This window comes from Cololabis saira, chromosome 10, assembly GCF_033807715.1.
Source record: "Cololabis saira isolate AMF1-May2022 chromosome 10, fColSai1.1, whole genome shotgun sequence".
Classification (NCBI taxonomy): Eukaryota; Metazoa; Chordata; class Actinopteri; order Beloniformes; family Belonidae; genus Cololabis; species Cololabis saira.
This window is the reverse complement of record NC_084596.1, coordinates 32,400,168-32,427,077: the sequence shown is the minus strand read 5'-3', so window position 1 is coordinate 32,427,077 and position 26,910 is coordinate 32,400,168. Positions and strand designations below refer to the sequence as shown.

The 26,910-nt window shown below is 40.0% G+C and overlaps 3 protein-coding genes across 3 annotated transcripts; 1 reads left to right on the top strand and 2 right to left on the bottom strand.

The window, feature by feature from the left end:
* Positions 1 to 1,039: 1,039 nt before the first annotated feature.
* Positions 1,040 to 11,096, bottom strand: samd7 (sterile alpha motif domain containing 7). The gene is made up of 9 exons (XM_061731194.1): positions 10,812 to 11,096; positions 6,875 to 7,002; positions 6,541 to 6,664; positions 6,227 to 6,351; positions 4,409 to 4,490; positions 3,627 to 4,303; positions 3,425 to 3,540; positions 3,227 to 3,337; positions 1,040 to 1,676 (listed from the first exon to the last, which is right to left on the bottom strand). The coding sequence occupies exons 2-9, from the start codon at positions 6,975 to 6,977 to the stop codon at positions 1,440 to 1,442; spliced, it is 1,575 nt and encodes a 524-aa protein (XP_061587178.1). The 5' UTR covers positions 6,978 to 7,002; positions 10,812 to 11,096; the 3' UTR covers positions 1,040 to 1,439.
* On the top strand, positions 4,136 to 19,930 carry LOC133452229 (apolipoprotein D-like). Its single transcript, XM_061731447.1, has 5 exons — positions 4,136 to 4,254; positions 18,861 to 18,993; positions 19,163 to 19,284; positions 19,424 to 19,509; positions 19,618 to 19,930. The coding sequence occupies exons 2-5, from the start codon at positions 18,874 to 18,876 to the stop codon at positions 19,860 to 19,862; spliced, it is 573 nt and encodes a 190-aa protein (XP_061587431.1). The 5' UTR covers positions 4,136 to 4,254; positions 18,861 to 18,873; the 3' UTR covers positions 19,863 to 19,930.
* A 904-nt stretch (positions 19,931 to 20,834) lies between these two features.
* apoda.2 (apolipoprotein Da, duplicate 2) lies at positions 20,835 to 22,375 on the bottom strand. Its single transcript, XM_061731192.1, has 5 exons — positions 22,283 to 22,375; positions 22,055 to 22,188; positions 21,827 to 21,948; positions 21,309 to 21,394; positions 20,835 to 21,208 (listed from the first exon to the last, which is right to left on the bottom strand). Exons 1-5 carry the CDS (start codon positions 22,347 to 22,349, stop codon positions 20,967 to 20,969), a joined length of 651 nt encoding a protein of 216 aa, XP_061587176.1. The 5' UTR covers positions 22,350 to 22,375; the 3' UTR covers positions 20,835 to 20,966.
* Positions 22,376 to 26,910: the final 4,535 nt, after the last annotated feature.

The window sequence follows — 26,910 nt, the reverse complement described above, 5'->3', positions numbered from 1 at the left end:
TTGCTTCACAGCAAGAAGGTTCCCGGTTTCGACTCCCTGGCCCAGAGGGGGTTAGTTAATTATTTAGTTAATATTTATTTCGGTCTTTCTGTGTGGAGTTTACATGCCCCCTCATGCTTGCGTGGGTTCCCTCTAGGTACTCCGGCTTCCTCCCACAGTCCAAAAACATGCATGGTGGGTTAATTGATGGTTCTAAATTACCCGTAGGTGTGAGTGTGAGTGTGTCTGGTTGTTTGTATATATGTGGCCCTGCGATGGATTGGAGACCTGTCCAGGGTGAACCTCTGCCTCTCGCCTGTAATGAGCTGGGATAGGCTCCAGCAGACCCCCGCAACCCTGCAAAGGATAAAGCGGGTATAGAAAATGGATGGATAGATGGTGTAATATAAATTATGGGAAGCAGATACATTTCAGATCCCAACAAGAACAGCTGTATTGTCCTTAGAGCAGTTGAAAAACCAAAAATTAATTTCCAGTTAGTGATAAGGCAGAAAAGTCATGCACATTTCTGATACTGGTCCTAGAAAATATTTGTAATATTTGTAAACTATGTCATTCATATGTCACCCAACCATTAACTAAACCTGCTTATTCTGTGAGTTTTTGGGGTCTGTTGGAGTCTATTCTAGCTGTTCTTTGGACAAAGGGTAGGGGTACGCCCTACAAGGGTCACCAGTACATCACAGGACCACATATAATCACGTTCACTCCTTTAGACAATTTACAATCACCCGTTAACCTGACAGACACGTTTTTGGTCTGTAGAAGTTGAAGCAGGAACGTTTTTGCTGTGACGCAGTTACGTTTCACGTGTCATCAAAATTGAAACATGTCAGGTTATTTTTTTCTGGTCACATTGTGGACATTATTTGCATAACAAAACCTCAAAAGAGAGAATCATGGGATTCAGCAATACATTTACTTAAATATTAAACTTGATCTTGACATATATATTCTATATCATGGGAAGAAGATGCAGGTTTCTATGTAGAAAAAACTTTATTAATAATCCATGAAAAGCAAAAAATACGAAATATCAAACCGAGAACAAATAAATATGTCATTGTTTGATTGTTAAATGCTTTCAGTAGGATTTCTATTGCCTTTATGTCAGTCCATGTCAAAAAAATGATGCTTCATGGTTTCAAAACTAAGAAAGCTACAATCAGAGAAGATGAAAATGAAGAAAAGTGATACAGGCCCTTCTACTGTATGTGTCATATGTCAAAATTCACACTAGTTTGAATCCAAAGCTGTTCTTAAAAAATATGTACTTAATACAAATATTTCGCCCACATCTGGGCATTGTGTTGGATTTATGTAATAAAAAAAAAAAAATCATCTTAAATCCAGTGAATCACAATATAAATATATTCACTGCCAAAGCAGCAAGAGTTCATTTTTGAAGTTCAGTTTTCTTTGTCCATGTTGTTAAGTCATCAGGCCGTCTCACTGCTGGCCGATGGGGGTGAATTATTTTCTGTCTCATGGAGGTGCTCAATGGATTTGAGGACATCAGGGTCTCTTGGACTCGCTGCCATGTCCTCACTGTTGCAGTTAACTGGGGAGCCGATCTCTGGGGAGCGATCTCCAGGCTTCTCAGGAGTGGCCTGCAGAGTGGCGTTGGAGAGCGGCAGGTTCATCATGTACATCATGCTGCCCAGGCGCTTGGACACCTGTGGAGGCGTGGGGAGCACAGAAAAATATTACAGCCACAATTATGTATAATGCAGCAGTGCAACATAATCCACGTGAGTTTCCTCCACAGGCCTCTTTTTATAGAGGTCACTGTGTGAGGGTCGGATGAGTGATTCATATGAGTTAAGCAATACCACTTCCGACCACATGGGGGCAGCTCACCACAACAACGTTCATACATCTGCTCATAAGACACAACAGAGTGCACACGGTACTGGAGTTGAGGGGGGATGAGGGGGGATGGCATCCCTCCTGAAATAGAAACGGTCAAAATCATCCCCCCTGTAAAACTGCCATCCCTCCTTTCCATCCCATCATTTAATCAATGAATGTGGTTTTACTGCTTTTTCAACATTCAGAGTCATCACCAGAAAAATAACAGCAGAAAAATTACTTATTTGACAATTTTCACCTGTTTCAAGTAAATTTTCACTTGAAATAAGTAGAAAAATCTGCCATTGGGACAAGATTTATCTTCTTATTACAAGCAAAAAAATCTTGTTCCACTGGCAGATTTTTCTATTTATTTTAAGTGAAAATCTACTTGAAACAAGTGAAAATTGTTGTTTTTTCCAGTGATAAGTCTTGTTTTAAGTCTAATGATATTTCTTTTACTAAAATGAGACATTTTAACTAGAAATAAGACAAATATTTTGATTAAGATTTTGAGTTTTTGCAGTGATCCATTTTACTTATCCTGTGAAGGACAGAATCATATTGATAAGTTCAGAAAACAGTTTTTTATTTTTGTGTTTTGATGTATTTGATGTAAGCCCAGTGGATATTTAAAGCTTACAGAAGGCTGCATTTAACTGCTGCTATGTCATTCCTGCAGTATTTCTCCAGGTGTTTTGGTCAGTGCTATTATTTGTAATATATTATATTATTTGTAATCAGCACAAATTATCTGTCCCCATATGATAAAATCCACCATCCCCCCTGACTTTTTTTTACAACTCGAGTACTGAGTGCACAGACTTTAAATGATGTGCTGGACCATCTTTACTCATCATCACAGTGTTGTCTGTGATTCTTTTGCCAACACTGCACATCTATATGCTCCGCTGTAGTCAGGGATATAGAGTGGCGTGAACACAACAGATCTATTGTTAAGATTTTTAGATACACCTGCATTTTTCATAAAATGATGCCTTTTTTTGGAAAATCTGAAAAAACAGTGTATCACCACAGCATTCCACCACAATACCAAATCTTCTCATGTACCTGTACATGAATAATACCTAGAGCAGGGGGTGTTGCTTTAAACCCCAGATGCTGATAATCGTCTTCTGATTTTGTTGGACAATAAAATGTATTTTCTTGTTTCTACATCCAACTTCAAACAAGTTCATCAGGGTTTATGCCTCAGATATACTCTGATATGAAAGGGGTTTCTCTCAACTATGAGACGTTTACAAAGTCAGGTATTCAGTTTATAAACTCATGGAGAACTGACATATTCCACCCTTCACACCATCCTTGCATTTTTTCTCCTTCCAAAGGCTATGTAGTTGTAGTATTTGTGTACCTGTGAGCGGATCTTCAGAGCTGGTCCCAGTTTGAGCCCCAGTGTGTCCAGTAGGTGTTCCTCTGACAAGAGCGGCAGCGTCTCCCCATCAATCATATGGTCCTTGAACGTCTGGTGAAAACATATCACATGAGCGAAACAATCCCACAGCAGAGGGAATACCGAAAAAGACAGGTACTAAACATCACAGCCACCAACCTGAGCGTATTCTGAACACGTGGGTATACTGTTGATAAAGTTGTAAACGTCATTCACTGTCCACTTCCTTATATCTTCAGGTGCCTCTTCGCCGTTTAGAAAGATATTTGATGGACCTTGAAAACAATGAAAGTATGTAAGTTGAAACATTTCACAAATGTAAGCCTTGAGATCAACCCTACATTTATTTTCACTAACTGACCAGGAGGCAGGAAACCATTTCCAGGGACGGGGTACATATAAGGCATCCCTGCCAGAGCTCCACCAGTGGACGGAAACACGAATTTCTCCTGGAAAGCAGAACATTGGCTGGACATGTCTTTGTCATTTGCGCCGCCGTTGGCCACATCTGAGCAGCTATCCTGGGTGGTCGTACAGGCCTTGCGTAGGCCTGCCTCCCCCTCTTTGTAGTTCTTTCTGCTTCCCGTGGGGAGTTCAGAGTCTATTTTGGTTTGATGGTGTGTCTTACTGGTGGTGCACTCTTCTCCCATGTCTCCCTTAGGCTCAATGTCCTTCTCCTCCCCTGAAGTGGTCTCTGGGCTTTGCTCTACATTTTTATCTTCGGTTTGGCCTTTCATATTGGACACATGGCTCTCTGTGCTCTTGTGAATGGTGGGCCTCCTCCCGGCCCTCCGGCCCCTCTCCCTGTGCAGGGTGCTGATTGGTGGATAAGGACTGGCAGACATGAGTATACTATTGGAGTGCAGTTCATCAAGGGAAGGACGGTGGACGAAGACATCGTGACTGTCCGGCATGCGCTGACGCCCTCTGAACAGCAAGGGGTTGGAAGGGTAGGACATAGGATTCTCAATTCCCATCAGGCCTTTCTGGTGAGCATTCTCCAGCTCTTTCTGATGCAGGATGGCATTCATCTCCATTCTGAAGAGGAGCACACACAAAGACACATTTGAACCAAATCTCACTTTTATTTGTGTGTATGTATAATCATTTTCAGAGATGATTATTACAGTCTGCTTGCACTACCTGGCTATATTTTGCTTGTGTATGAGCTCCTGTCGCCGGGCAACTGTTTCCATGGGTTCTGAGGGCAAGAAGCCATAGCCAGCTGAAAAAAATAGAGGGAATAATCAGCATCAAAAGCTGTTGAGGCCATGGGCGTCAGTTTGATTTCAGAAGTGGTGGGGACATTTACCATAAACCTGAGTAAGGTTTGAAAAGTGCTGGGTATGAGCTAGGCCCATTACTTCTACTACCATCTGCGCGGTCTAATTTAGGTCGTCGGAAACATCATATACATATTGCAAGCCTTTTATTATTTTAATATTGCTGATCATGGCTTACAGTTAAAGAAAACTCAAATATCCTATCTCAAAAAATTAGAATATTCTGGGAATCTTAATCTTAAACTGTAAGACATAATCAGCAATATTAAAATAATATAAGGTTTGCAATATTTCAGTTGATTTGTAATGAATCCAGAATGTATGACATTTTTGGACTCCAGAAAAATAAAGGACTTTATCACAATATTCTAATTTTCTGAGACACCCTGTAAACTTGTTTATGTCGTTGTGCTGAACCACTTGGGAATATCCATGGTTACTTTGTGTTAACGGAGCAGCAGAGAGCAGCGTCTTGCAGATCAGTGACGGACACTGGCTGATTTATGGTTCCGCGTTGCACCAACGCAAAGCGTACGGCGTAGGATACGCAGGGATGCGAACGTAGGGTACGCGACGCTGCGTAACCTACGCCGTAGGCTACGCCGTCGATTTAACGCGGAACCATGAATCAGGTGCATTTGTCAGTTTTTTCAGACTTTTCGTCTTTTCAACTGAGCATGAAGACACGTAAAATGAGGGTGCAATGCATGCTTATGCACCCTCGTAGAACCGGGCCTGCAGAACGCAACTTTTAATTCCCAATTCCCAACTCCTACCTGGAGGTGAAGCTCAGTCCTCCCCGCAGCGATGTCTGTCACACACATATAAAGATCTGGGCACAGACGCAGCAGGTCCTGTTGTCCCGCCACTAAGATTTTGCTGGCCTTAATGTTTCCTGTGTTTTATTGTGTTCATTATTGATACATTTAGTGTTGATGTGTGTGTGACAGACGTGTGTATGGGGCGTTAATGAAAATACGGGACAAATCGCGTCTTACTTAATTTTTTTATTTTTTATTTTTTTTTAAGTGGTGGGGACAAATCTGCTCGTCAGACAAAGTGGTGGGGACGCGTCCCCACCGTCCCCGGTGGAAATGACGCGCCTGGTTGAGGCTAAACCTAACACCTGCAAACGGTACAGTCTGTCTAGGACAGGGGTGGGCAACCCGCGGCTCTAGAGCCGCATGCAGCTCTTTAGCACCACCCTAGTGGCTCCTGGAGCTTTTTCAAAAAAGTTTGACCTTTTTTTTTTCCTTTTTTCTTCTTTTTTTCTCTTTATTTTCTTTTTTTTCTCTTTTTTTCCTCTTTTTTCTTTTCTTTTCTTGTTTTTTTTTGTCTTTTTTCTTATTTTTTGCCTTTTTTTCTTCCTTTTTCCTTTCCTTTCTAATCTCAACATTTCGACTTTTTTCTCGACATTTCGACTTTTCTTGAGATTGTACTTCAACATTAATCTCGACATTTCAACTTTTTTCTCGAAATTTCGACTTTTTTCTCGACATTTCGACTTCTTTCTCGACATTTCCCCTTTTGCCATTTGCCTTCATTCTAAGACTTTTCATTTTTTGCGGCTCCAGACATATTAGATTTTTGTGTTTTTGGTCCAATATGGCTCTTTCAACATTTTGGGTTGCCGACCCCTGGTCTAGGAAATTCTCTGAAATGTGATTCTTGCACTTACCAGGTCCAGGGAATGCTCTCCCAGGCAGGACGTTAGCATGAGGGGTCAACGGTGGACCAAGATGAGATCCCATGTGAATCTGTCTGGCCTCAGAAGCAACCATCTCATTGGGAGGAACCAGCTCCCTGGTGACAAACAACAAGAGGTCAATAAAGCAGAGACAGTGAAGCAGCTCTTTGTGTCCTCAATCTGTGCAGAGGTGCTGACTGCTTAGGCGAATCCAAGCCTTTAAACACTTTAATTGGGCAAAGGATTGTCGCCATATTTCCCCTCCAGTTTCTGCTTGAGATCTGAAAGAGAATTCAGGTACAGACCTTTCCATGAATCGATGTTCGAACTGTGTCGGGACCCCTTGTAACCTCTGCTGACCCTGGGCGAGGATCTGTGGAGCCATGGCCATTTGGTTCCTCATCATCAGCTCCTGTCTCTGCCTCAACTCTGAAAGAGGACAACAGATCAGCTTAGATATGAATCCTGGAGCACGGACTGACTATGAAAGCTGAAATATGTAGCTTCTACAAAGAAATCCTTCAGTCTATTTAAAATGTTCAGAGCTTCAGAGCTGAACTTAATCCAGCCATCAACACTACATAGAAATCTATTTCAAAAGCTATTCATTGAACTAATTATATTTTTAAACGTCCTCACCTCCAGCAGACATGCCGTTGACCAGCCGATACCAGTGTTTCTCATCCAGAGTCCCCTGCTCTCCCAGTGCCGTCATCTTCCTCATCTGCTCCCGTGGGGTCATTACAGACAGACAGACTGCCTTTCACCTTCATGTGAATGGTACAGAAAGGCAGATCAATAAAGGGAATTCTCCCAAACTGGAACATTTGACAGCCAATTGTTCAAATAGTTCTTGAAAGTTGCTCCTGTGAATTTCAATTAAATAACAGTCTATAAGAAATGGCAGATGCTGTGTAGCATGAGTTGTTGGGAAAATCAAGACTAGGGAATGCAATCTGTAGGGATTTTTGTAATTTCTTCTTCTCACCACCAGGGTGCAGCAGTTACCCATCGCACTTAACATAACTGATGGCCTTAACTGCAAGTTACAGGACATGAGAGGGGTGATTAATCTGCGTCATGCATGTGTATACTATCTAGATAATAATAGATAATATACAGGAGAAAAACACACGGAAGTATTTTCACAAAGCAACATAGTCATTTTTGTAGCTGTATGCAGAACAATACAGATTTTTGATAATGATGGTGTTTTTAATTGATGAAGAGTATAGCCTTTTGAAACTATGGAAGGACCTCCCCGTGGATAATTCTTGCACATAGATAGCTAAATACAGCCTCCGACATTCTCATCTTTTTCAGCTCTGCAGCATTATCAATGTTAAACCTGCCTTTACTGCAACCTCGACAGTCATCAAAAACAAACCTAAACCTTTAAATCCAAATCCTGCCCTCATCTAAAGACCAGCTGAATAGTAATCTTGCAGATTATTTTTTTTCCCCTCACATATTTTTCAATCTTTACAAGCAAGGGCAAAAAAGTACAATAAAAACACACTTGTGTACATGCACACACACATACATGCACAAAATACTCAAATGGCTGCATTGTTCTTTGCTGAGCCAACAGCTTGTGTGCAGAAATACAACCGACTTAGGCCGCTCCAATTAGCCTTCTACTCTGCGGAAATCCCATTACAAAATATGATACTGTAAACGAAACAATAATCCAATTCTGCTAATCCAAGTCCAGCCTGCAAAATGCATCTGGCTGCAAAAATATGAATGCAAACCACACAGAATTTCACCAGCCTCCTCTTTGTATGGATCATCGTATTTGCAGATTGAAACAGAATCTGATTGATGCACGTTTGACAGTGTAGGGTTCAGGGATAAACTTTGTAAAATTTCTGCCGCTCCTTTCCCAGACAAATGCTGGCATGAGATTTGCCCCGAGGCCTTGCCCCTGAGGTTCCTTCTGAGACCCATGTAATCTGAAGGGTGTAATCCTCCTGTTAGTCCTGCAACAGTCTGCTGCATACATCTGCTGACCTTCCCGACCATCCCCACCTTCTCAGGCCCCCACTACCCCCAGGATCCTATTAGCTAAGTCCTGGCTATACAGCACTTTAAAGGGATGTGTTGGAAGTAATCCGCACGTTTAGAGTTTTACCCTCAGCAAACCTTGCCAGTAAGCATCGCGGACAATACACCTCTAAGTGCTAAGCCTATTAGTCTCCATTAGCTCCCAGGATGTCCTAAAAACACCTTGGGAATAAATCTGGGGATGCAATCGGTTTATGTGGAGCTATGTGCCGCAAACACATGCACCCTTCGGCTCCCAACAGCTAACATCAGCGAAGGACAAGGAATGTTTTTCAAAGTTTTTCATCACTTTAATGCTCAAAAGGTCACTAAGCTTTGACCCTTGGGTCTTGTAACTTTATCCCCTTTACATACATGTGTAGGTGGGAGTTTGAACAATCACAACATGATTAGGTCTTATAGGTTTAAAATTTCCGTTGCTGAGCAGCTGACAGATTTAACAGTTCCATCACATTATAGTAAATTAGTCAACACGTCAGCTGAGTAACATAATCTTGATCCAAATCTACAAACTGTGCTTTAGTAAAGGAGTGCTCAGCATGTGTTCGGACAAATAATTAAAGAGTAAACAATGGCTTTTGTTAGCAGAAGTGTCGTTCTCATCAGGTATTAGAAAAACAAAAGCTCTCAAAGCTTTTATTTAAGGCAAGAGAGATAAACTCATTTATTCCCAACGCCATTAAGGCACTGAATGAGGGCACGTCTCGGTAGACCTGTCTTTTATGTACATGCCTTTGTTGTTCCTCCTTTTTTGCCACTAAGATGTTTTGCGTGTAAATGTTAAGTGTTTGTTGCTGTGTCATGTTACTGTTGTTTTTGTATTATGAGACAAAAGACAAATCTCCACTTGTGGACAAATAAACTAACTAACTAACTAACTAACTAACTAACTAACTAACTAACTAACTAACTAACTAACTAACTAACTAACTAACTAACTAACTAACTAACTAACTAAGTAAGTGACTCATTTTGCATCCATCCATCCATCCATCCATCCATCCATCCATCCATCCATCCATCCATCCATCCATCCATCCATCCATCCATCCATCCATCCATCATTGCAAGTCTTTTCATATCTCCATGTAAAATATTCTCAGATGAAATGTGAAAAAAGATTTTCAAACTGTTGAAAATGAAATAGTATTTTTGACTTCTGCTTTTGTTTTTTGGCAACATCCATGTGAAATCGCTTTTTTTTGTAATGCATGCTAATATTGCAAGTCACAATTATGCCCGTATAAAAATGATCCCCTTCAATTCTGTGCAACATAATTTACACAAAGATGCATAAATATAAACATTTCCAGAGTCAACATGTGTAATATTTGCTGATGTTTTTCAATTTTGAATTTCAATACAATTTGTGTCAGGACTGCTATACCACAATTTAAGAAATAATTTCAGGCATAAAAAATGTCATTGCAGTACCCGACAAATACAAAAGTTTTTTAGCCAATTTGAGTGACAATAAACTAACTTGAGTGACACAAACTTCCACCTTATCTTTGAAAAGATAACTTTTTGCAGTTTGTTTCAGTCCTGTTTCAGCCTGCTCACAATTTTAAGTCTTTTGAATGTAGATGACGTCTTTTTTTGTTTTTTTTTGCTAAAACACAGTTCAAACATCTCCTCTCCCTGCTAGTTATGAATCAGATGTGTGTTTTCAGTAGCTCTGGCATATTGTGAGTGAAACTGTTACCAAAGGTTAGCCGACAGCCAACCCCTGTTGTATTTGGTCAGCGAGCAGAGGCCACACCGCAGCTGCCAAATCCAGGGATTGGGCTCTTTGGATTTGCAGTTGCCTGGTTAATCTCATTATGAGAATGAATTAAAGGGAAAAATTGCTGACAACTTAGATGGAGCCCTTAGGAGGTCATATCAGACAAGACAGAAGCAGTGTCTAGCCCTTCCTAATCCCTAACACAACACACACTAGCTAAAGCCATTCAAATTCGGCCAGTTGCATGAAGATTACATTTCTTGAGACTTGTGCAATTAGTGGCAAGCAGAAGGTAATATTAGTTTAACACGTGTACACACAAGCTCACATGACAAATGTTGTATGAAAATGTGCCCTTTCTTCACCATCATTGTTATTATACTACATATACTAGCCATACTATTTGCAGAATCTGGTCTAATTATTAAGTTAATTATGAGGATTTTTATCTTCTCTTATAATCACACCAGCCTTCAGATTAATCACTTCCGGATGCATCAGTAACTTTTATTAGTATATGTTTTTTCATTGTTTACTTTAAAACATGAATAAAAAGCAATTTTTTTTGTTGTTGCATTAAAAATCTAAAGCAAAAACATAAAATGCACCCATTTAAATAAAAGGTTATCATTTTGTGAGTTTTTGCAGCAAGCAAAAGCATAGCGAAACCAGGCACAAATAACATAGGATTACAATGAAAAAAAAAGTAGGAGACGAAAAAAAGAGCAGTAAACAAAACAAATAAACACCAAAAACCAAAAGTGGAGATTTTAATTGACTTACCTTCGAGTTTGCGCCGGTGAGAAGAAGATGGAGTTGTCTTCTTTCCTCAGTTCAGATAAGAACAAGAGAAGTATACAACGCTTTGTGAAATCCAGCAGAACCTGTGAAGACTGTTCCTCCTTCACTTCCAGCTAAACAGCATCCCGCTGACCTGCCAACTGGTCTGCTGCCAGACAAGTGCCTTAACTAAAAAAGACCTTTTAAATACCGATTCATTTCATCTCCATTAGCTGGCCTTATCTCCTGTGGTAAGCCCTCCCTGCCCTGACATCACTATGATCTCCCATCCAACCGCTTGCTGCACCTTGCAACTGATGTGTAATTACTGAAGCAGCACTGGTCTTAAGCATGGAGTGCTAAACCTCTTTCAACGTTTACCTCACTAATCCCTTGTTAGCACTTTAGGCCACAGTTAAGACACCTAAATGCTTAGCTTCTTTTTCCAGTGGCAAAATGGTCAACCCCTCCTTCGTTGCTCTGGGGCACCATGCAGAGAAGCGGCAAGCTGCTGGTCATAGACTTCAACAATCCCACAGATCAGTATTTTTTTCTTCTTCTCCAGATGCCTAGTTTGAGTGTCAGAAATATTGCACTCCACAGGGTGCTAAACGGTTGACCTAAACGTGCTTGGTGGTAATTTGCCAGAAATCCGACTGAATGTTGGCTGGATCATCCTCTCAGACCTCTTAATCTGACAGTTTGTGCTCACCAAGCTTACAGCGTGGGCCTGCACTTCTTTGAATGTTTTTTTTTATGCCTGGTGTGCTGGTAGGTGTGCTCAGACGAATGCTAAGAGATGTAACCAAACAACAGAGGTGAAGAATGCATCTGAATCCCTGTTCAGCTGTGCAGGAAAGCAAAGAGTCGGTGGGGAGCTGAACAAACCTGGATTCAGTACAGTTTTATGTTGTTAGATGGCCACTAAATCAACACAGACTGCATTCTACAGACATTTAAGCCCACTGAATGCAACCTAGTATATAAATGTTTTAATGTATTTATCTGTCCACTAGAATATAAACTTGACTGGATTATTCCTTTCCATCACAGGTTAGTTTTTAAACTCTCTTCAATCCATGAAGTGTGCATTGCAAATAAACTTAGCCTGCCGAGTTGTTGAGATGCCCAGCTCCTCTGAACCTTCATCAGTGTAAATCAGGTGCACAGGAAAGCTTGATTATAACCTGCTTTGAGCTTTTTCTTCTTCTCTTTTTTTAAGTCTATGTTTTTAACAAGTACAAGATGCTAACTGGCAGCATTTTTTTTATTATGTGGCCTTAATGGACTTTATTGGTAAAGAGAGGATTGTATGCTGAGAGGAAAGGGGGTGAGGAGAGAACAGACTCAAAAGTAACTCAAAAGTGACTCTTGAGTCCATTTTTTAATCAAATCATGGGATGTCTTGCCCTTTGCCAACTTTAACTGTGAGAATATGGTCCTATGAGAAAAACGTTGCCCACCACTGCATTAGAGGAGCATCAGTCCATATTTTGTTTCAAAACCAACTCCCCACCACTACTTCATCCACCTTTCAAGCCTTCATATTCCATTATACTCATCAGTATCATAATGTCTTACTTAACTGGGATGTGGATCAGGATGAACAGTAACAACATTTCCTTTGTCAAGCACTTTTCTGTGCGATGACTGGGAGTAAAATGAATCCTCTGTACAAAAATCTGCATGAATGATTTGAAGCATCAACACAAAAGTGTTCTGTATCACACACACCGACACATCAACAATGAAACTTCAAAGTAAGTTGGGAAATGAGGTGTCTCGTGGCACAAATGCTGCTCCATCCATCCATCCATCCATCCATCCATCCATCCATCCATCCATCCATCCATCCATCCATCCATCCATCCATCCATCCATCCATCTGAAGGGACCTCAGTCATCTCATCTAGTCCTTATAGGAGAATATTGTGTTTCCCAGCCAGCAAATAGATGTCATTTCTGCAGCATAGCCTGCCTGGCTCTGCCCTGGGGTCTCCTCTTGGTCGGACATGCTTCTCCCCCCATCTTAGCCAGATGCCTAAACTATCTCAAAAATGACTCCTGAGACTGATTAAATATTTCCACTTTATCCAGAATAAGATATGATTCTGATTACAACGCTCATGTGCAGGGCTGCTGTTCGAAGGTCAAGAGACAAGTTTAACCCTGTGTGTGTGATCCTCTGAACATGCAAAAAACCACATATGACAACTTACAGTCTAAAATGCTCATGCTAAAGAATTGAAAACATGATTCTTATTTTTAGGTCATTCCACAAAAATGAAGAATAATTATGAATATTAGATTGCATTTGTGCCATCAGGTTGATTGTAAGTGTGAGAGACTAAAACTTCAAATGCTTAAAAAGAAAATCATTGTACTCTGAGGCTTGTTCAAGTGGCAGTCGTAAGTAGCGCTGTCTGTAGCACTGAAGTGGGAGGTTATAACATCATAAACACAACAATGATCAGAATATTTACACATTGTAGCATATTGAACATTTTATTGTGAAAAACAAAATCTAAATCAAGAATTTTTGTCCAAAATTGAATCAAAAACTGTTAAATCTATTATCCATGTTGCATCCATCCAAATCAGCATGAAAATATTGAAATTCTCATGGTGAATTCAAAATGCGGACTAAATTAGATTTCAGACCAAATAAAAATGATTCAGAATATAACAGCAACAAAATGCTGTTAGACCTGCTCAAATAATATCTTTAACATTTTTGGTCAGAAACACCAGCATGACTGCGACACAGATTAAACAAATCAAATAACTTTACGTCAAGTCAAACGTGCACGCTTCATTTAGAGCACAAAGCATATATATTTTTTTATTAATTATACAATTTTTGTAATCTTTGTAACCCAAAGTTGAAGTTTCATATAAATATTAATTTACCAGTCACAGGGTATCATGCTTCTTATGTGCTCTTGTTTGTTTGTAAATGAGGGAACAAACTAATTTTTATTGAATGACTTAGGATTTAAGAGAACAGGGTTTACGAAATCTAAACCGCTAATTTAAGAATCTCCTAGGTGTAAGCTTTTTACGTGGGATTTTGGTTCGTGTTGTTTGCATCCAGCATTATGGAGTCACTTTGAGGCGAAGAGATCAGAGCAGGTTTAACCTTAACAAACAGGCCTGGCTATAAATTCACCAGGTCAATGGAGACACGGACACCATCCATCTTCTAATTACAGTAACAACCTGCTGTCCGGATCGCTGTGTTTCCTGTACCTTTGCTGTCAATTGACGAATGTAACTTAAGCTGTAATCCCTCTGAGAAAGAGGCATTACGTCTTTCCTGCCCGAACTAAATCTTGTTTAGACCTTGATTAACGGTGATATCCTGGATAGATGGATCCATCATCCCCAAGAATCCCTAGAGTAACAATTTGTGCAGAAAACTTGCTCTTTTATTCCCATGATATTACCTATGAGAACATAATAAAAATATAACCTAGTGCTTTCCAGATTTTCAGACTGGTTAAATAAATCCTCAGATGAATAACAAGATGCCTGGTTTGTGTTGATTTTCACCATACTCAGCGATGTTTATTACAACCAAACAACCTCAACTTTGGTTCCACTTATCCAAAACACATTTCTACAGAAGTCTCGTGTTTGTTCAGGTGCAACTTTGTTGACCTAAGTGTCCTTTTAAGAAAAAAGGAAGCTCTCTGCTGGCAACCCAAACAGGCCATACTTAGTAGTCTTTTTATTATTGTTTGTCATAAATGTGAACACCTAGCATGCTAACTGAGATATCTAGAGTCTTTCTAGAGCTTTCAGAGCAGTACATAGATTGCTTCTTTTGGGGAATATTTTGAAACATCATTCCTGGGAAGATTGACAACAGCTTTTCCGGTGTGAGTGATATTTAGAATAGAGGAATATTTGAATTATGTGTAAATGTGGCTCCACTCCGAGCTCCTCCCAAGTGACTGACCTCTAAGGACCGCCCAGGCACTTGGCCGAGGAAACTCATTTCGGCCGCTGGTATCCGCGATCTATGGTCATTACACAGAGTTCATAAGTGAGGGTGCGAGCGCAGATTGACCGGTAAATCGAGAGCTTCGCCGTTTGACTCAGCTCCTTCTTCACCACAACGCTCCGGTACACAGACCGCATAACTGCGGATGCTGCACCGATCCGTCTGTCAATCTCTCGCTTCATCTTTCCCTGACTCGTAAACAAGACTCCGAGATACTTATCTCTCCACCTACCCCAATTCAATTAAATGTTATTTATATAGCATCTATCACAATACAAGTTGTCTCTAGGCGCCTCTAGGAGACCCAGAACATGACCCCCGAGCAATTATTACATAAACAATGGCAGGTAAAAACTCCCCTAGTGGGGGAAAAACCTTAAAGCCAAACATGGCAAGGAAGAAGAAACCTTGAGCAGGACCTGGATCATAAATGGGGGCCCTCCGGCCGAATGCCATCCGGGTAGAGCAGGAGAAAGGAGATCAGAAAGAGAGGATGAAGAACAGAGAGAGGAGAGACTCCCATCAACGTCAAAGGTACAAAAGATAAGATTATTAGTAGTCATTATTCATTAGCTGGAGAACTGAGAGGTAAAAAGGGTTTTCTCTAAGATCTTCACTGATGTCTTTCCTTTTTGGTATTGTAGTAACACAAACGGATGCTTTTCTTTACAGAGGTCGTTACACATGCTGATAGCCTACTCAATTATATGATTGAAAGGACCTGCTCATTTGTTTTCTTTTTAATTCTTAAAGAAGCTTTGAGGTCGTACTTATAAATGATAATAATAATTTACTTATTAACATTACATTTAATTTGTAATGCACTTTAATTTTAAACTAAACGTTTTGTGGTGTCCTGATATGGGAAAACAAAACAAACAAAACAAAAAAAATGTGATTTGAAATAAATTATACTTTATTTTTTTACATGACAATGGTAATTTCAAGGACAGTATTCACATGCTGTCAAATTAAAGCGTGTAATATTCTCATCTCATCAAGTTACACATTTGACAAAATCGTGTTTACCAGCAGGATTTTAAACATACAGTACTTCCAGTTTGGAGAAAAATTAAGTTTGAAGTTTCATGAAAATGTGTAAAAATCATAACTGTTACAGTTATTAGTTTGCAACATGGCAACAGTTGAGTCATGGGAGCTGCTGCGTTTTGCAAGTAACTTAAATGGTCCTTAAAGGAGCATGAGGCAGGATTTATGAAAAAAATGCCTATACGTTTTAAGTTTTCTAGTAATAATGTCAGATCATTTTGGCCTGCTCACTCCTCAGGTTAAGGAGGAGACCTGAGCTCAGTGCAGGGCCCTCCCGGGGTTGGTAGAGGATGGCAATGCCCAGGGGCCTCATTTAAAATGGAGTGCGTAGGATTCATACTAAAAGTGCACGTACTCTCAAAAGCCGAAAATGCCGTGCGCAAAAAAAAATCCGGATCAATAAAACCATGTGCACGCAGACTTCCACGCAGTCCAGCTGGAAGGTTGCGTAGCTGAATCCGCCTCCTATCACGCCCAGAAATGCATATGGATGAGCCTGCTGAGCATGCGCAGTGGCTTTCTGCAGCCTGTTTGGCGCAGATCCATAGTTTGGCGTCAGAATGAATGAGAAGTAGCAGCCACCGTGACACTGACTTTCACGGAGACCTAGATATGATGTGGAGGACAGGAAAACCACATTATTTGGTGGTCACAGTAAAAGTTAGAATAAGTATATAAATAGTAGGCTATACAATAAAATAAAGCGAGTGAGTGGCAGCACGCCGTTGCTGCGCTAAACGCCGTGAGTTCCCCGGCGCAACAGGGGGGACATGTCCCCCCCGTCTTTTCAAAATTATGTATTTGTCCCCCCCACTTTTTACAGTTTAAAAACTAACGGTAGGATCAGCAAATCATCCAGACACTCGGGACGGCGTCCCGGCAGCCCCCGCTCCCCCTCCTCCCTCCCGTCTCCCCTCAGAGCTGCTCTAGGCTGATTTATGGTTCCGCGTCACACCAACGCAGAGCCTACGGCGTAGGGTACGCGGCGACGCGCACCGTACGCCGGACCCTACGGCGTGGGCTCTGCGTTGGTGTGACGCAGAACCATAATTCCGGCTGTAACAACATGAGCGCATGTACCCGTGCATGACAGGCAGACACACACGGGGAGAAGAGACTATTTCTTTAATTTTTATTTTTTTTTAAACTTTATCCTTATGAACGCAATTGTTATATAGTCCAACTTTCCTTATTTTAATCAGAACACTTTCTTTTTTCCTCTTCGGCGTGGAGTAGTGGGCTCGGAGCGGCAGCCCCCCCCTCCCCCCCCCCCCCCCTCGCCGCCTGCTCCGTTATCAGCACTATTTTATTATAAGTCATATATATGTTGTGATATGTGATGACATTACTAAGAGTATGACATGAATCTGGCTTCATTTCACCACCTCACAGCCTGCGTCGCCAGTTCCCCGTGTCTTAAGTAAATTCTTACGGGAGGGTCCGAGTTGCCGTAAAGATACGCAGATTTTTCGGTTAGTTTTTTCTTTTTAGATCCGAGACTTTGCGTAGAAGGCGGCTTCCGCAACTTTCAGGCGCTTTTTCTGCGCAAGCAAGCTTTATAGATGAGGCCCCTGGACTGTCACTTAGGTAGGAGCACGGGGTGGTAAAAATGGGAAAAAACCGGGATAAAAATATATTAAAAAAAAAATAAAAAAATAATGTCAGATTAAAGGAGCTTGAGGCAGGATTGAGGCAGGATTTATGAAAAAGATTCGTATACGTTTTAAGTTTTCTAGTAATGTCAGATGAAGCGTTCCAAACCAAAACGAATGAGCCCTCTAGTGTATCTCTCCGTTGCCTTGAACAGGCTGTGTGCTGCAAAATGTGCTGCAATTCGGAGTCTGAATTTCCCGCGCTGTCCTGCGGATGTGACGTCACATGACGCTGCATGCACGTTCTCCCCGTTCTCCCGTGCCGGCTTCGCTGTTGGCTGCAGTACCCCCGACGGTTGTCGTGGCGCTAATGAGTTTCATTTCTTATTCTTGCCTCATGCTCCTTTAAATGATCATCATCATCATCATCATCATCATCATGATCATCATCAGCAGCAGCAGCAGCAGCTGTAGGAGGTATCATCCTCCTACTGACTCGCAGTCTGAGATACCAGCGATCCCACGGAGAAGTTGGCCGTCAAGATGGCTTGAACACAAGATACTACTATCATTGTTCTGATGTCCTGGTTTTCATGACCATGAGCTGAGCTGAGTTTCGATGAGTTGTGTACATGACCGCCTGTTTCGTAATCAGGAAGTCATCGCTGCTCTTTGAAGATAAGAAACTGGAGGTGCAGTCGAGACAGACTCAGATGTCCAGCTGAAGTATAGATGTTCTTGGGTACAAACAAAAACTACCTACCAAAACAGAAACATGGCCAATTTAAAAACGGGCAGAAAGCAGATAATACTTTATCATACCTTTATATAACATAATTTCCAATCTGTTAGTACAGAACTGCGGAATGCATTCCATTAAATGTATATAAGCCTATTGACCTTTTCAATGTCACAACAATGGATAAAACAAGAGAAGCAGTCAAATTGTCAATGACACAACACAAACTCTGCTGTGCTCTGAGCCACAGTTTGTTGTTATGTGTAACATCCTGCCAGCTATCTGAGGTTATATTACTATAACTGATGAAAATATTTACTCATCAGCCAAGGCCAGAGGACCACACTATCCTGTTAATCTCTTTCTTTGAGAGGCCCTGTTTTTTGTGTTTAAAGTAAATATGAATGTGAGCAGACGCCAAATATCTCACACAGCTTTCTGAAATACTGATACGCAGATAGGGAAGAAGAGCTACCACACGCCTCCGCTATAAATATGAGATCAAAACACTAAACCTCACTGCCACCTGGTAAGACACACTCAAAACAGCCATTATTTACTCTTATTTGTATTGATATACTGGATCTCTGTTGGGAAAATGTAAAAGAAAAATTTGTTTCGGGAAATATAATAACTGAAAAGTCTTTTTGTTTGCTTTCTTTCAGGTTGTGGAGAAAAATGAATACGATCGGGGTGTTTTCCCTCACGCTGCTGTCTGCCCTGGCAGCCCACGCTACGGTCATTGCTCCGGGAAGATGTCCGAATGTTGCTGTTCATCCAGAGTTTGACATCACCAAGGTCTGTCTACTCTGAGAAACCAAGCCTGTTCAGACTTTTGGACCTTGAAATAAAATATAACTTTCATGGTGACCATTTGTCCCATTAAACACATCTGAACACCACGTGATTTTGTGGCATGCTACTGTATCAAAACTAAACTTGACCTTGTGTGCATTTCTTTTTGCAGTATCTTGGCAAATGGTATGAAATCCAGAAATTGCCAAATTTCTTCGAGCTAGGCCAGTGCGGTACTGCCACCTACAGCCTGATCAGCCCTGGAGTGGTTGGTGTCTTCAACAGAGAGCTGCTGTGAGTCACATTCATTACCCGTATTGCTTTTAAAAACTCTATTACTTAAGTAGAAATGAAATGGAAAATGTCTATAGAGCCTATAATAGTTTAATATATGTGGATTTTTTTGTCACTTTTATTATCGGTCTGTTTTTAGTCCCAGTGGTGCCACTAAAGAAATCTATGGCAGTGCCGTGTCCAGTCGCGTTGAGCCTGCCAAACTACAGGTCAAATTCTATGAGAGTAAGGACCCTCATTCCCTGTGTCTCTAAAAATACTACATAAGTAGAAGACAAATATTATATATTAATATAACTTTCTTTCATTGTCCTCCGACTCCGTCATTTCCAGACACTCGTTCTCATCCGTACTGGGTTCTGAGCACCGACTACGACAACTATGCCCTGGTCTACAGTTGCTCTAACTACGGTGCGTTCCACCTGGACTTAGCCTGGATCCTGAGCAGGCATGCTAGTCTCCCTCAACACATCTTAGACTATCTGCACAGCATCCTAGTCTCCATCGGAGTCAATGTGGACAAGCTGATCACCACCAACCAGGATGCAGCTTACTGCGGCTTTGACAAAAGCAAATAGCGCAATTAGATCTGCAATTTTTTATTTGTAAACCTCACTAAGTGTTTTCCATGAAATAACTATTTAATAAAACAGAAAGATTAAAAGAAAGACACTGGTGTTGGTGGTATTTGTTGTGGTAATCTGATGTAATACATGACTGATTAACTGCTGAAATATGCTGCTAAAAGGGCTCCGTCCGTCCGTCCGTACATCCATCCATCCATCCATCCATCCATCCATCCATCCATCCATCCATCCATCCATCCATCCATCCATCCTTTATTTATACCCATTTATCTCTATCTAAGGTCCCTCCTGGATTCACTTAGACTCAGTGAAGTCCAGTAATCCAGTGGAACCACATGACCTAACATTTTAACGTAAACCTAAAGTTGAACTTTTTTAACAAGCTCGGTTTGCAATCATATTTTTTTTGTTTTGTTTCGTATGTATTTTGCACCTCAGCAAGGATAGTTTTTTTGTTTTCTTTCCTGATATTCAGTAAATATCCTCCCTCCCGACCTCTGACTAACTTGACATGTTTTTAGTTTTTAGTGTTTTTTTGGTATAATGTTTGATTTGGCTTTATACAAAATTTCAAAACTCATTACGACCTCTAAACTCCCCAGATCTTGGTGCTCTCTTATGTTCTTGCTTGTAGTCAGTTTAAATTCTGTTTTTGCTTTGAAACATTGAAGAAATCGGAGTTAGAGTATCAGTAATATTTCTAAACCATCACTTTAGATGCATCAAAACTCAGTATGTCCGACAGCTTGTTTTAAAAGACTTATAATTGACCAGGAACTATGAATGCAAATGTGTGTGTGTGTGTGTGTGTGTGTGTGTGTGTGTGTGTGTGTGTGTGTGTGTGTGTGTGTGTGTGTTTAATGGTTGCAATATGAAAATTCCGACCTGTAAATCTAAATTAGAAAGTTCAAGAGAAATCTAAGTCTAACAGAACAGAATACTGATGTAAAAACCCAAAATGCATTTCTTCATGAAATGTTTAATGCATTGATTACTGCTGGAGCTAAAAGCTCCACACATTTCATCAAATTATGTTTTCAATTCAAAACATCCTTTTCATCTCAAAGTCCTCAGAACTGAAAGAGAAAAATGTGTTTAGTTATTCATGGCGCTGCAGTAGCTCTCGTCCTGGTTGGTGGGAACCATCTGATCCACGCTGACTCCGATGGAGGACAGGATGCTGCTCAGCTGCTCGACGGTGGCCTCCGGCAGGGTGGGCTCCCGGCTCAGGATCCAGGACAGCTCCATGTGGAACAGGCCGAAGTCGGTGCATCCGTAGACCAGAGAGTGACCGTCGTAGTCGGTGGACAAAACCCAGTAAGGACCAGGGGGAGAGTCTGCAGGAGAGACGAGTTGTAGAGTTAAAGCTGCTGGAATTTTTTGACACACCTGTATTCGAATGTTAAAATATAAATGCAATGAGTTGAAATGTTTTACTGTTAAAGGAGACCACCAGCTTGGCAGGCTCACTGGGGTCCTTCACTTTGGCAGAACCAGTGAGAGAGTTAACGGTTCCATCATCACTTTAAAAAGAAAAAAAAGGAGAAAAAACTAAACAAAACATGCAAGCCAAATTAATTCACTCATGTTTCCTGTCATAATATTAGTTTTATGATTTTAGTCGACAACTTCATATTTACATTCATAATTTTGATGAAGAATAAAAAAGCAGTCGTTGATACAGAGCCCATGAGGCAAAAGATTTTAAAGCTAAAGATATTCAATTTACATTATCTGTAAGATATATAATCTATACCTAACATGAATAACATTTAAGATGATATAGACTTATTTTTTTCCACAAAATCATTTGAAGAGCAAGCAAGAATAAGCAATGCCTGATTGTAATTAAAAAAGAAAGAAAAAGGAACTTGTATATATCTTAAGAATAAGTTCAAGCATTTTAAAATACAGTTTTTTTTAATTTTTTTTTTGGTGTTCTGGTGTTTACTCACAGCAGCTCACTGTTAAGGACCTTGATTTGTCCAGGACCCATCGGGCTGTAGTTAGCGGTGGTGCACTGACCTTTCTGGAAGGCTGTTGGCAGCTTCTGGATCTCATACCACTTACCAAGATACTGCGGAGGAAGCATTTTTATATAAACTGAATATAAAACACCATGTATACTTACGATTTACTTTTTGTTCTCAAGCAGACAAAGGAAAAATAAGAACTGTATTCACCCTGGAAGCATCAAAGTTGGCCTGAACTGCTGGCTTGGGACATCTGCCAGACTTCAAGACCTGAGCGCTGGCTGCAATAACAAGCAGCAGAGTCAAGGAGATCCCCTGCATGACCTTCATCTTCTTACTTAGACCTGCAGAGAGTAAAACAGGAACCAGAGTTCATCTTTGAGTGTCGGCTTATAAGAGAAAGAGTACGAGACACAAACGGAAAGGCAGCTGCGTTACCTGTATGTAAGCAGCTACGTGCACAACATTCAGTTCCAAAGGGCCTTTTAAATACCCTATCACCCATTGCTTTGTTATTGATTACATTCCTGAGTCCTCCCCTCTGTGTGTGATGAGGAAGGGGAGTGAGTGTGAGAGTGGGCACCTGTTCAAATAAATGCACTATTTAAACAGTGCATTTATTAACACGCTTACACAAAGGTGTAACATCAGTAACTAACTCACCTGCAAAAGATAAGCTAGTGATGTAACATGTGTCCATTTCATTCATTCATCTAAGTGATTTTGACCAAACATGACATTAAAATATCCACTTCATGTCAGCGAGAAGGATCTAAAGTTACATAAAAGAACATCGAAACATCTTGATTTCCCAGACTGTCAGAAGGCCTTAGGATCAGAGCAGACTTGAAAGATCACATTTCCCCTTGTGTTTTGTGCTTCCTTTTTTAATTCAAAATGAGAAACTTCCTAATTCCATCTTGTGAATATTTCATATTATATATATATATATATATATATATATATATATATATATATATATATATATATATATATATATATATATATATATATATATATATATATATATATATATATATATATATATATATATTGCCAAAATGTATCATGTGTTGTTTTTGGGGGTGTGGTTTTACTTAACTATGATGTGAAGGGATATTTTTTCTTTTTGCTTCAATATACTTGCATAAACTCTTTCGTGAATAGAAATATGAAATATTTCTTTAAAGGTTAAAGGAACGAAAAAGAAGGGCTGCTGAGTGTTTCTAAGAGAATATGAGGATGTATATGGAATCAGATATTGTTTTAAGTAAGATGGATAACTAAAGTGGAATATATATATATATATACATATATATATATATATATATATATATATAAATTAATATTACGTACACTTTTACACACCACCTTCACCTGCTTGCATGTTTTGTTTTATTTTGTTCACCACCACGAAAAGTCAGTCTCAGGTATAATACACCTACAATCCTCCACAAGCCAAAAATATGGCATTACATTATATACAGTAGCATAGTCATTATTTAAATTATACACTTGCTCTGCAATTTCTCCCAAAACTACTCCCTTTTTTTCACCACTGCAGCTGTAGATTTACTTAAATTCTCTTTATATTGGAATAAGAGCTCTGATTCTAATGATGAAAGGTATCGTAACACATTTATCTGGCATGATGTCTTTTTATGTGGCGCACAGCTTGAAGCTGGAAACTCAGTTTCTTATCTTTTTATTTGTCGACTCTTAGCTACTTTTTTATTACTTTTTTGGTTTGGTAATGTAAAGCAACAATGTCATTATATGAAAATGTGTGTATATTGCCCACGAAATGAATGAATGAAATTTTGTCTCATCTTTTGGGGATATTGGATGAAAGTTGTTTTCATTTCAACTACAAAGTAGTGCATAAATTGTTCATTTCTACTGCCACACAGCCCCAAATGGTTGAAAAATTATGTATTTTTCTGTTTGGTAAAAGTATACTTTGCCCTCACAGTAGCTTTCCTTTAGTTCTTCATTCAGCTTCCATGACCATAAAAGCTTCACTGTTGATGGAGCGCCTCACGCTCTATCAGTTTAACCAAACACTCCCCATTCTCAAATGACACTGAACTGATAACAACAATCGCTTTTCAGTTTGAACAATATTTGACACTGTTTTTTTCTTCAGTTTTTCTTATTTTTCATGTGCTTTGTGCAGATGGGTGTTTCCACAGCCATCAAGCAGGGGACTTTTGTTGCTCCTGCTATAAGTGGCTATAAGTTGCCGTATGAATTGTACCACGTTTACATCTGCCGTGTCCCAATGGGCAGATGTCATGAACTCGTCCCAGCTCTAAACCACATTCTGCTGGAGACGGTGGCGTCTCTGATTTTTCATGAATTTTTCTTGATTAAAAAAAGAAAAAAAATCATGCACACCAGCATCACCGCAGCAAAAAAAAAATAAAAAAAAAATACAGCTCTCGAGCTCTGTGTGCATGTATTACAGCACACTTTTAACCATTTACTCTTACACAAGTTTAACCTGCAGTGTGTGTGTGTGTGTATCACAGTTGTAAGCGTGCAGGTGTAGCAGCATGTGCAGTGACATGTGAGTCTTTACCGTTGCTGTCACGTAACACCATCAGATAAGTTTGTCACTGAAACATCTGTTAGAGAGAAGCTGACGGTTTCCCTCACAAGCCACCTCATTCTTTCTTTTCTAATCATTAATCTGAGGGTTGACTATTCAGTTTAGAAATGTTATTTCTTTTTATATGAGAACAAGTGCATTGCAGGTGGCCTTTATATAATTTATTTTCTAGCTACCTAGATGTCTCACCGATTCTTTTGTCTTTAAATATTTTCTTTCAATTGAATATTGTACTGTCTTTCTTCCCTCACCTGCTGGACCATTGTTTTTCTGTTGGTTGAGTTTCTCCCCTCCGTTTCTTGTACTACTTCCATCATAATTCCTTTGGTTTAGCTCCAAATAAAATCCAGAAATGTGTCATTTTTTCCAGGCTAAGACAGCTACAGTGGATGGATCGTTCACAGCTCAGCATATCCCAAGATTCATTGCACAACACTGATGATTATTACTGGGGAACATAGTGGACTGGTTGGCTGTTGAAGGCAGGATAGGGGATTCTACGAGATTTCTAACCCAGATTACTCTTCGTCACAGTCATAAATCTCTCGTCATTCACAAATGTGAACACAAAAATAAAAAAGTTGGATTTATTTCAGATACTGTAGGCAGTTCAACAAACACTCAATTTAAGTATTAACTCAAAGTCAACAAACCATGAGAGGAGAAAGTCAGAGTTTAATATTTGGGACTTTAAAGTTGGTTCTGTCAACTATGAGTTTGTTGACTCTGAGTTAAGAGCATGCTCCACATGCAGCGACACCAGATAGCCTACAACAATAGAGAGACAGAGACATCACTTATGCTCCATTATTGCAATTCACCACGGCAACATCAATTACAGAGAGCCTCCTACTTTTCTTCACAATAATGAAAGCTTCTATTGCAATCATATTGTCAATTTGAGCTCATCTTTCTGCAGAAATAATAACATAGATGCAGCAGAAAGAGGAAGAGAGCTGGCGAGGGAGAAAGTGCAGAGTGAGCGAATGGATCATTTAAATACTGAATGACAGTTACAAACCTGAGGGCCACACGTGACCTTTCAAAAGCAAATTCATAACATAAATATCAAAGGCAAATGACCATAAACTGGATAAGACATCGACATATATGATTGAATCTGTCAAAACTGAAAAAAAAAAAAACAGAAGACAAGAGTATTAATTAAAGAATCCTTACAGTATCATTACAGTAAAAGAGTCATATTACAATCATGGCTTACAAGCATCCGAGCCCAAAGTGTCCTCAAAAATCCATCTCCACAGTCTTTACATTGTGCATCTTTAATGTTATTCCCTCCTTTGATATTTTCCCTTTATCTAATGAGCAAGTTCGCTCAGCTGTGTGCTCAAAACCTTCCTTGATCTTCTGACCATTTGAGCGCATCGCCTCCATCCAGGGAGAAACTGGGCGTCAGCTTTAACCGGGCTTTGATGTGTTTGGCTGCAGCTAACAAGTCATAGCTCTCTGATGTGTATTAGCTGAAAATTGTGCCTTTTGATCTTTTTCTTCTGTAATTCAAACTTGTGTGAAGCCAAAGGGCTTTGTCTGGAATCAGACAGCACGTCACAGTACAGCATGTAATTGACAGTGTTTGGTTTGAGCGTTTCTGTAACAGGACATTGTAGATAATTAGGTGTCACTATTCTATGAAGTGAATATTAACTGACAAGCAACTTTTACAACTTTGGTTTTGTTCTCCAATTTGGCACATTTGAACTATGAATATACTTTTTTGATGCCACTGCAAGTCCTAGTTTCATTCTTGTTAATGTGTGACATACTTCTGTAAAGCCATTCACATTTGGCACTAGAGACGGCTGAGACTGAATCTCGGTGTTACTTTGCTGGTTTTAATCAATAAATGTAACAAGAACCTTGAGAGCAGGACAACACTTCCTTAAAGTAATCAAGTTTGCCATCGGCTGAAATTAAAACTGATATTTTGAACAAGGAGGTAATAATAACCTTGAGAGTAAAGTTATCAGCATTTGCTGGACAAATGCCTGTCTGTCTTGATTTGTGCATCAACAATAATGCAATCGATCTTGGACTGAGTCCTCTCTCTCCAGCTGTAGATGGACAGAAAAGTGTTAAAAATGTAATAAAACAAACAAACTAGACTAATTATTTACAAGGGGACTAATCAGGGACCCCTGTGATGCTGGACTCTACACGGGGGATGCAGCATATCGTTGCAGATATGCTGCTATAGATCTACCCCAGGGAGGGGGGGGGGGGACCACGACATGATGAATGAATGAATTAAGTTTATTTTGTTTATTCAGAAATAATACATAATTTAATTGTTTCGCTTTCAATCAAAAAAGGATTTGGCTGAAGCAACTTGCTTAGAAGCCCATCCCCATCCGGCAGCCCTCCCCTTTTTCTTCTTCTCTTCCTCTTCTCTTTCCTTTCTTCAGCTCAATCATCCACAGTTATTAATCGAAGTATC

What these genes read in the sequence shown, in the direction of transcription:
- samd7 (XM_061731194.1), bottom strand. Translation starts at nt 6,977, where the DNA reads ATGACCCCACGGGAGCAGATGAGGAAGATGACGGCACTGGGAGAGCAG. An exon ending in GAACATCGATTCATGGAAAG is followed by an intron (nt 6,352 to 6,540) that starts GTCTGTACCTGA and finishes GTTTGTCACCAG; the next exon opens with GGAGCTGGTTCCTCCCAATG. An exon ending in CACAAGCAAAATATAGCCAG is followed by an intron (nt 4,304 to 4,408) that starts GTAGTGCAAGCA and finishes GCTCCTCTTCAG; the next exon opens with AATGGAGATGAATGCCATCC.
- LOC133452229 (XM_061731447.1), top strand. Translation starts at nt 18,874, where the DNA reads ATGAATACGATCGGGGTGTTTTCCCTCACGCTGCTGTCTGCCCTGGCA. An exon ending in CAGAGTTTGACATCACCAAG is followed by an intron (nt 18,994 to 19,162) that starts GTCTGTCTACTC and finishes TTCTTTTTGCAG; the next exon opens with TATCTTGGCAAATGGTATGA. An exon ending in GTCTTCAACAGAGAGCTGCT is followed by an intron (nt 19,285 to 19,423) that starts GTGAGTCACATT and finishes GTCTGTTTTTAG; the next exon opens with TCCCAGTGGTGCCACTAAAG.
- apoda.2 (XM_061731192.1), bottom strand. Translation starts at nt 22,349, where the DNA reads ATGGGTGATAGGGTATTTAAAAGGCCCTTTGGAACTGAATGTTGTGCA. An exon ending in ACGTAGCTGCTTACATACAG is followed by an intron (nt 22,189 to 22,282) that starts GTAACGCAGCTG and finishes TACTCTCTGCAG; the next exon opens with GTCTAAGTAAGAAGATGAAG. An exon ending in GTCCTTAACAGTGAGCTGCT is followed by an intron (nt 21,395 to 21,826) that starts GTGAGTAAACAC and finishes TTCTTTTTAAAG; the next exon opens with TGATGATGGAACCGTTAACT.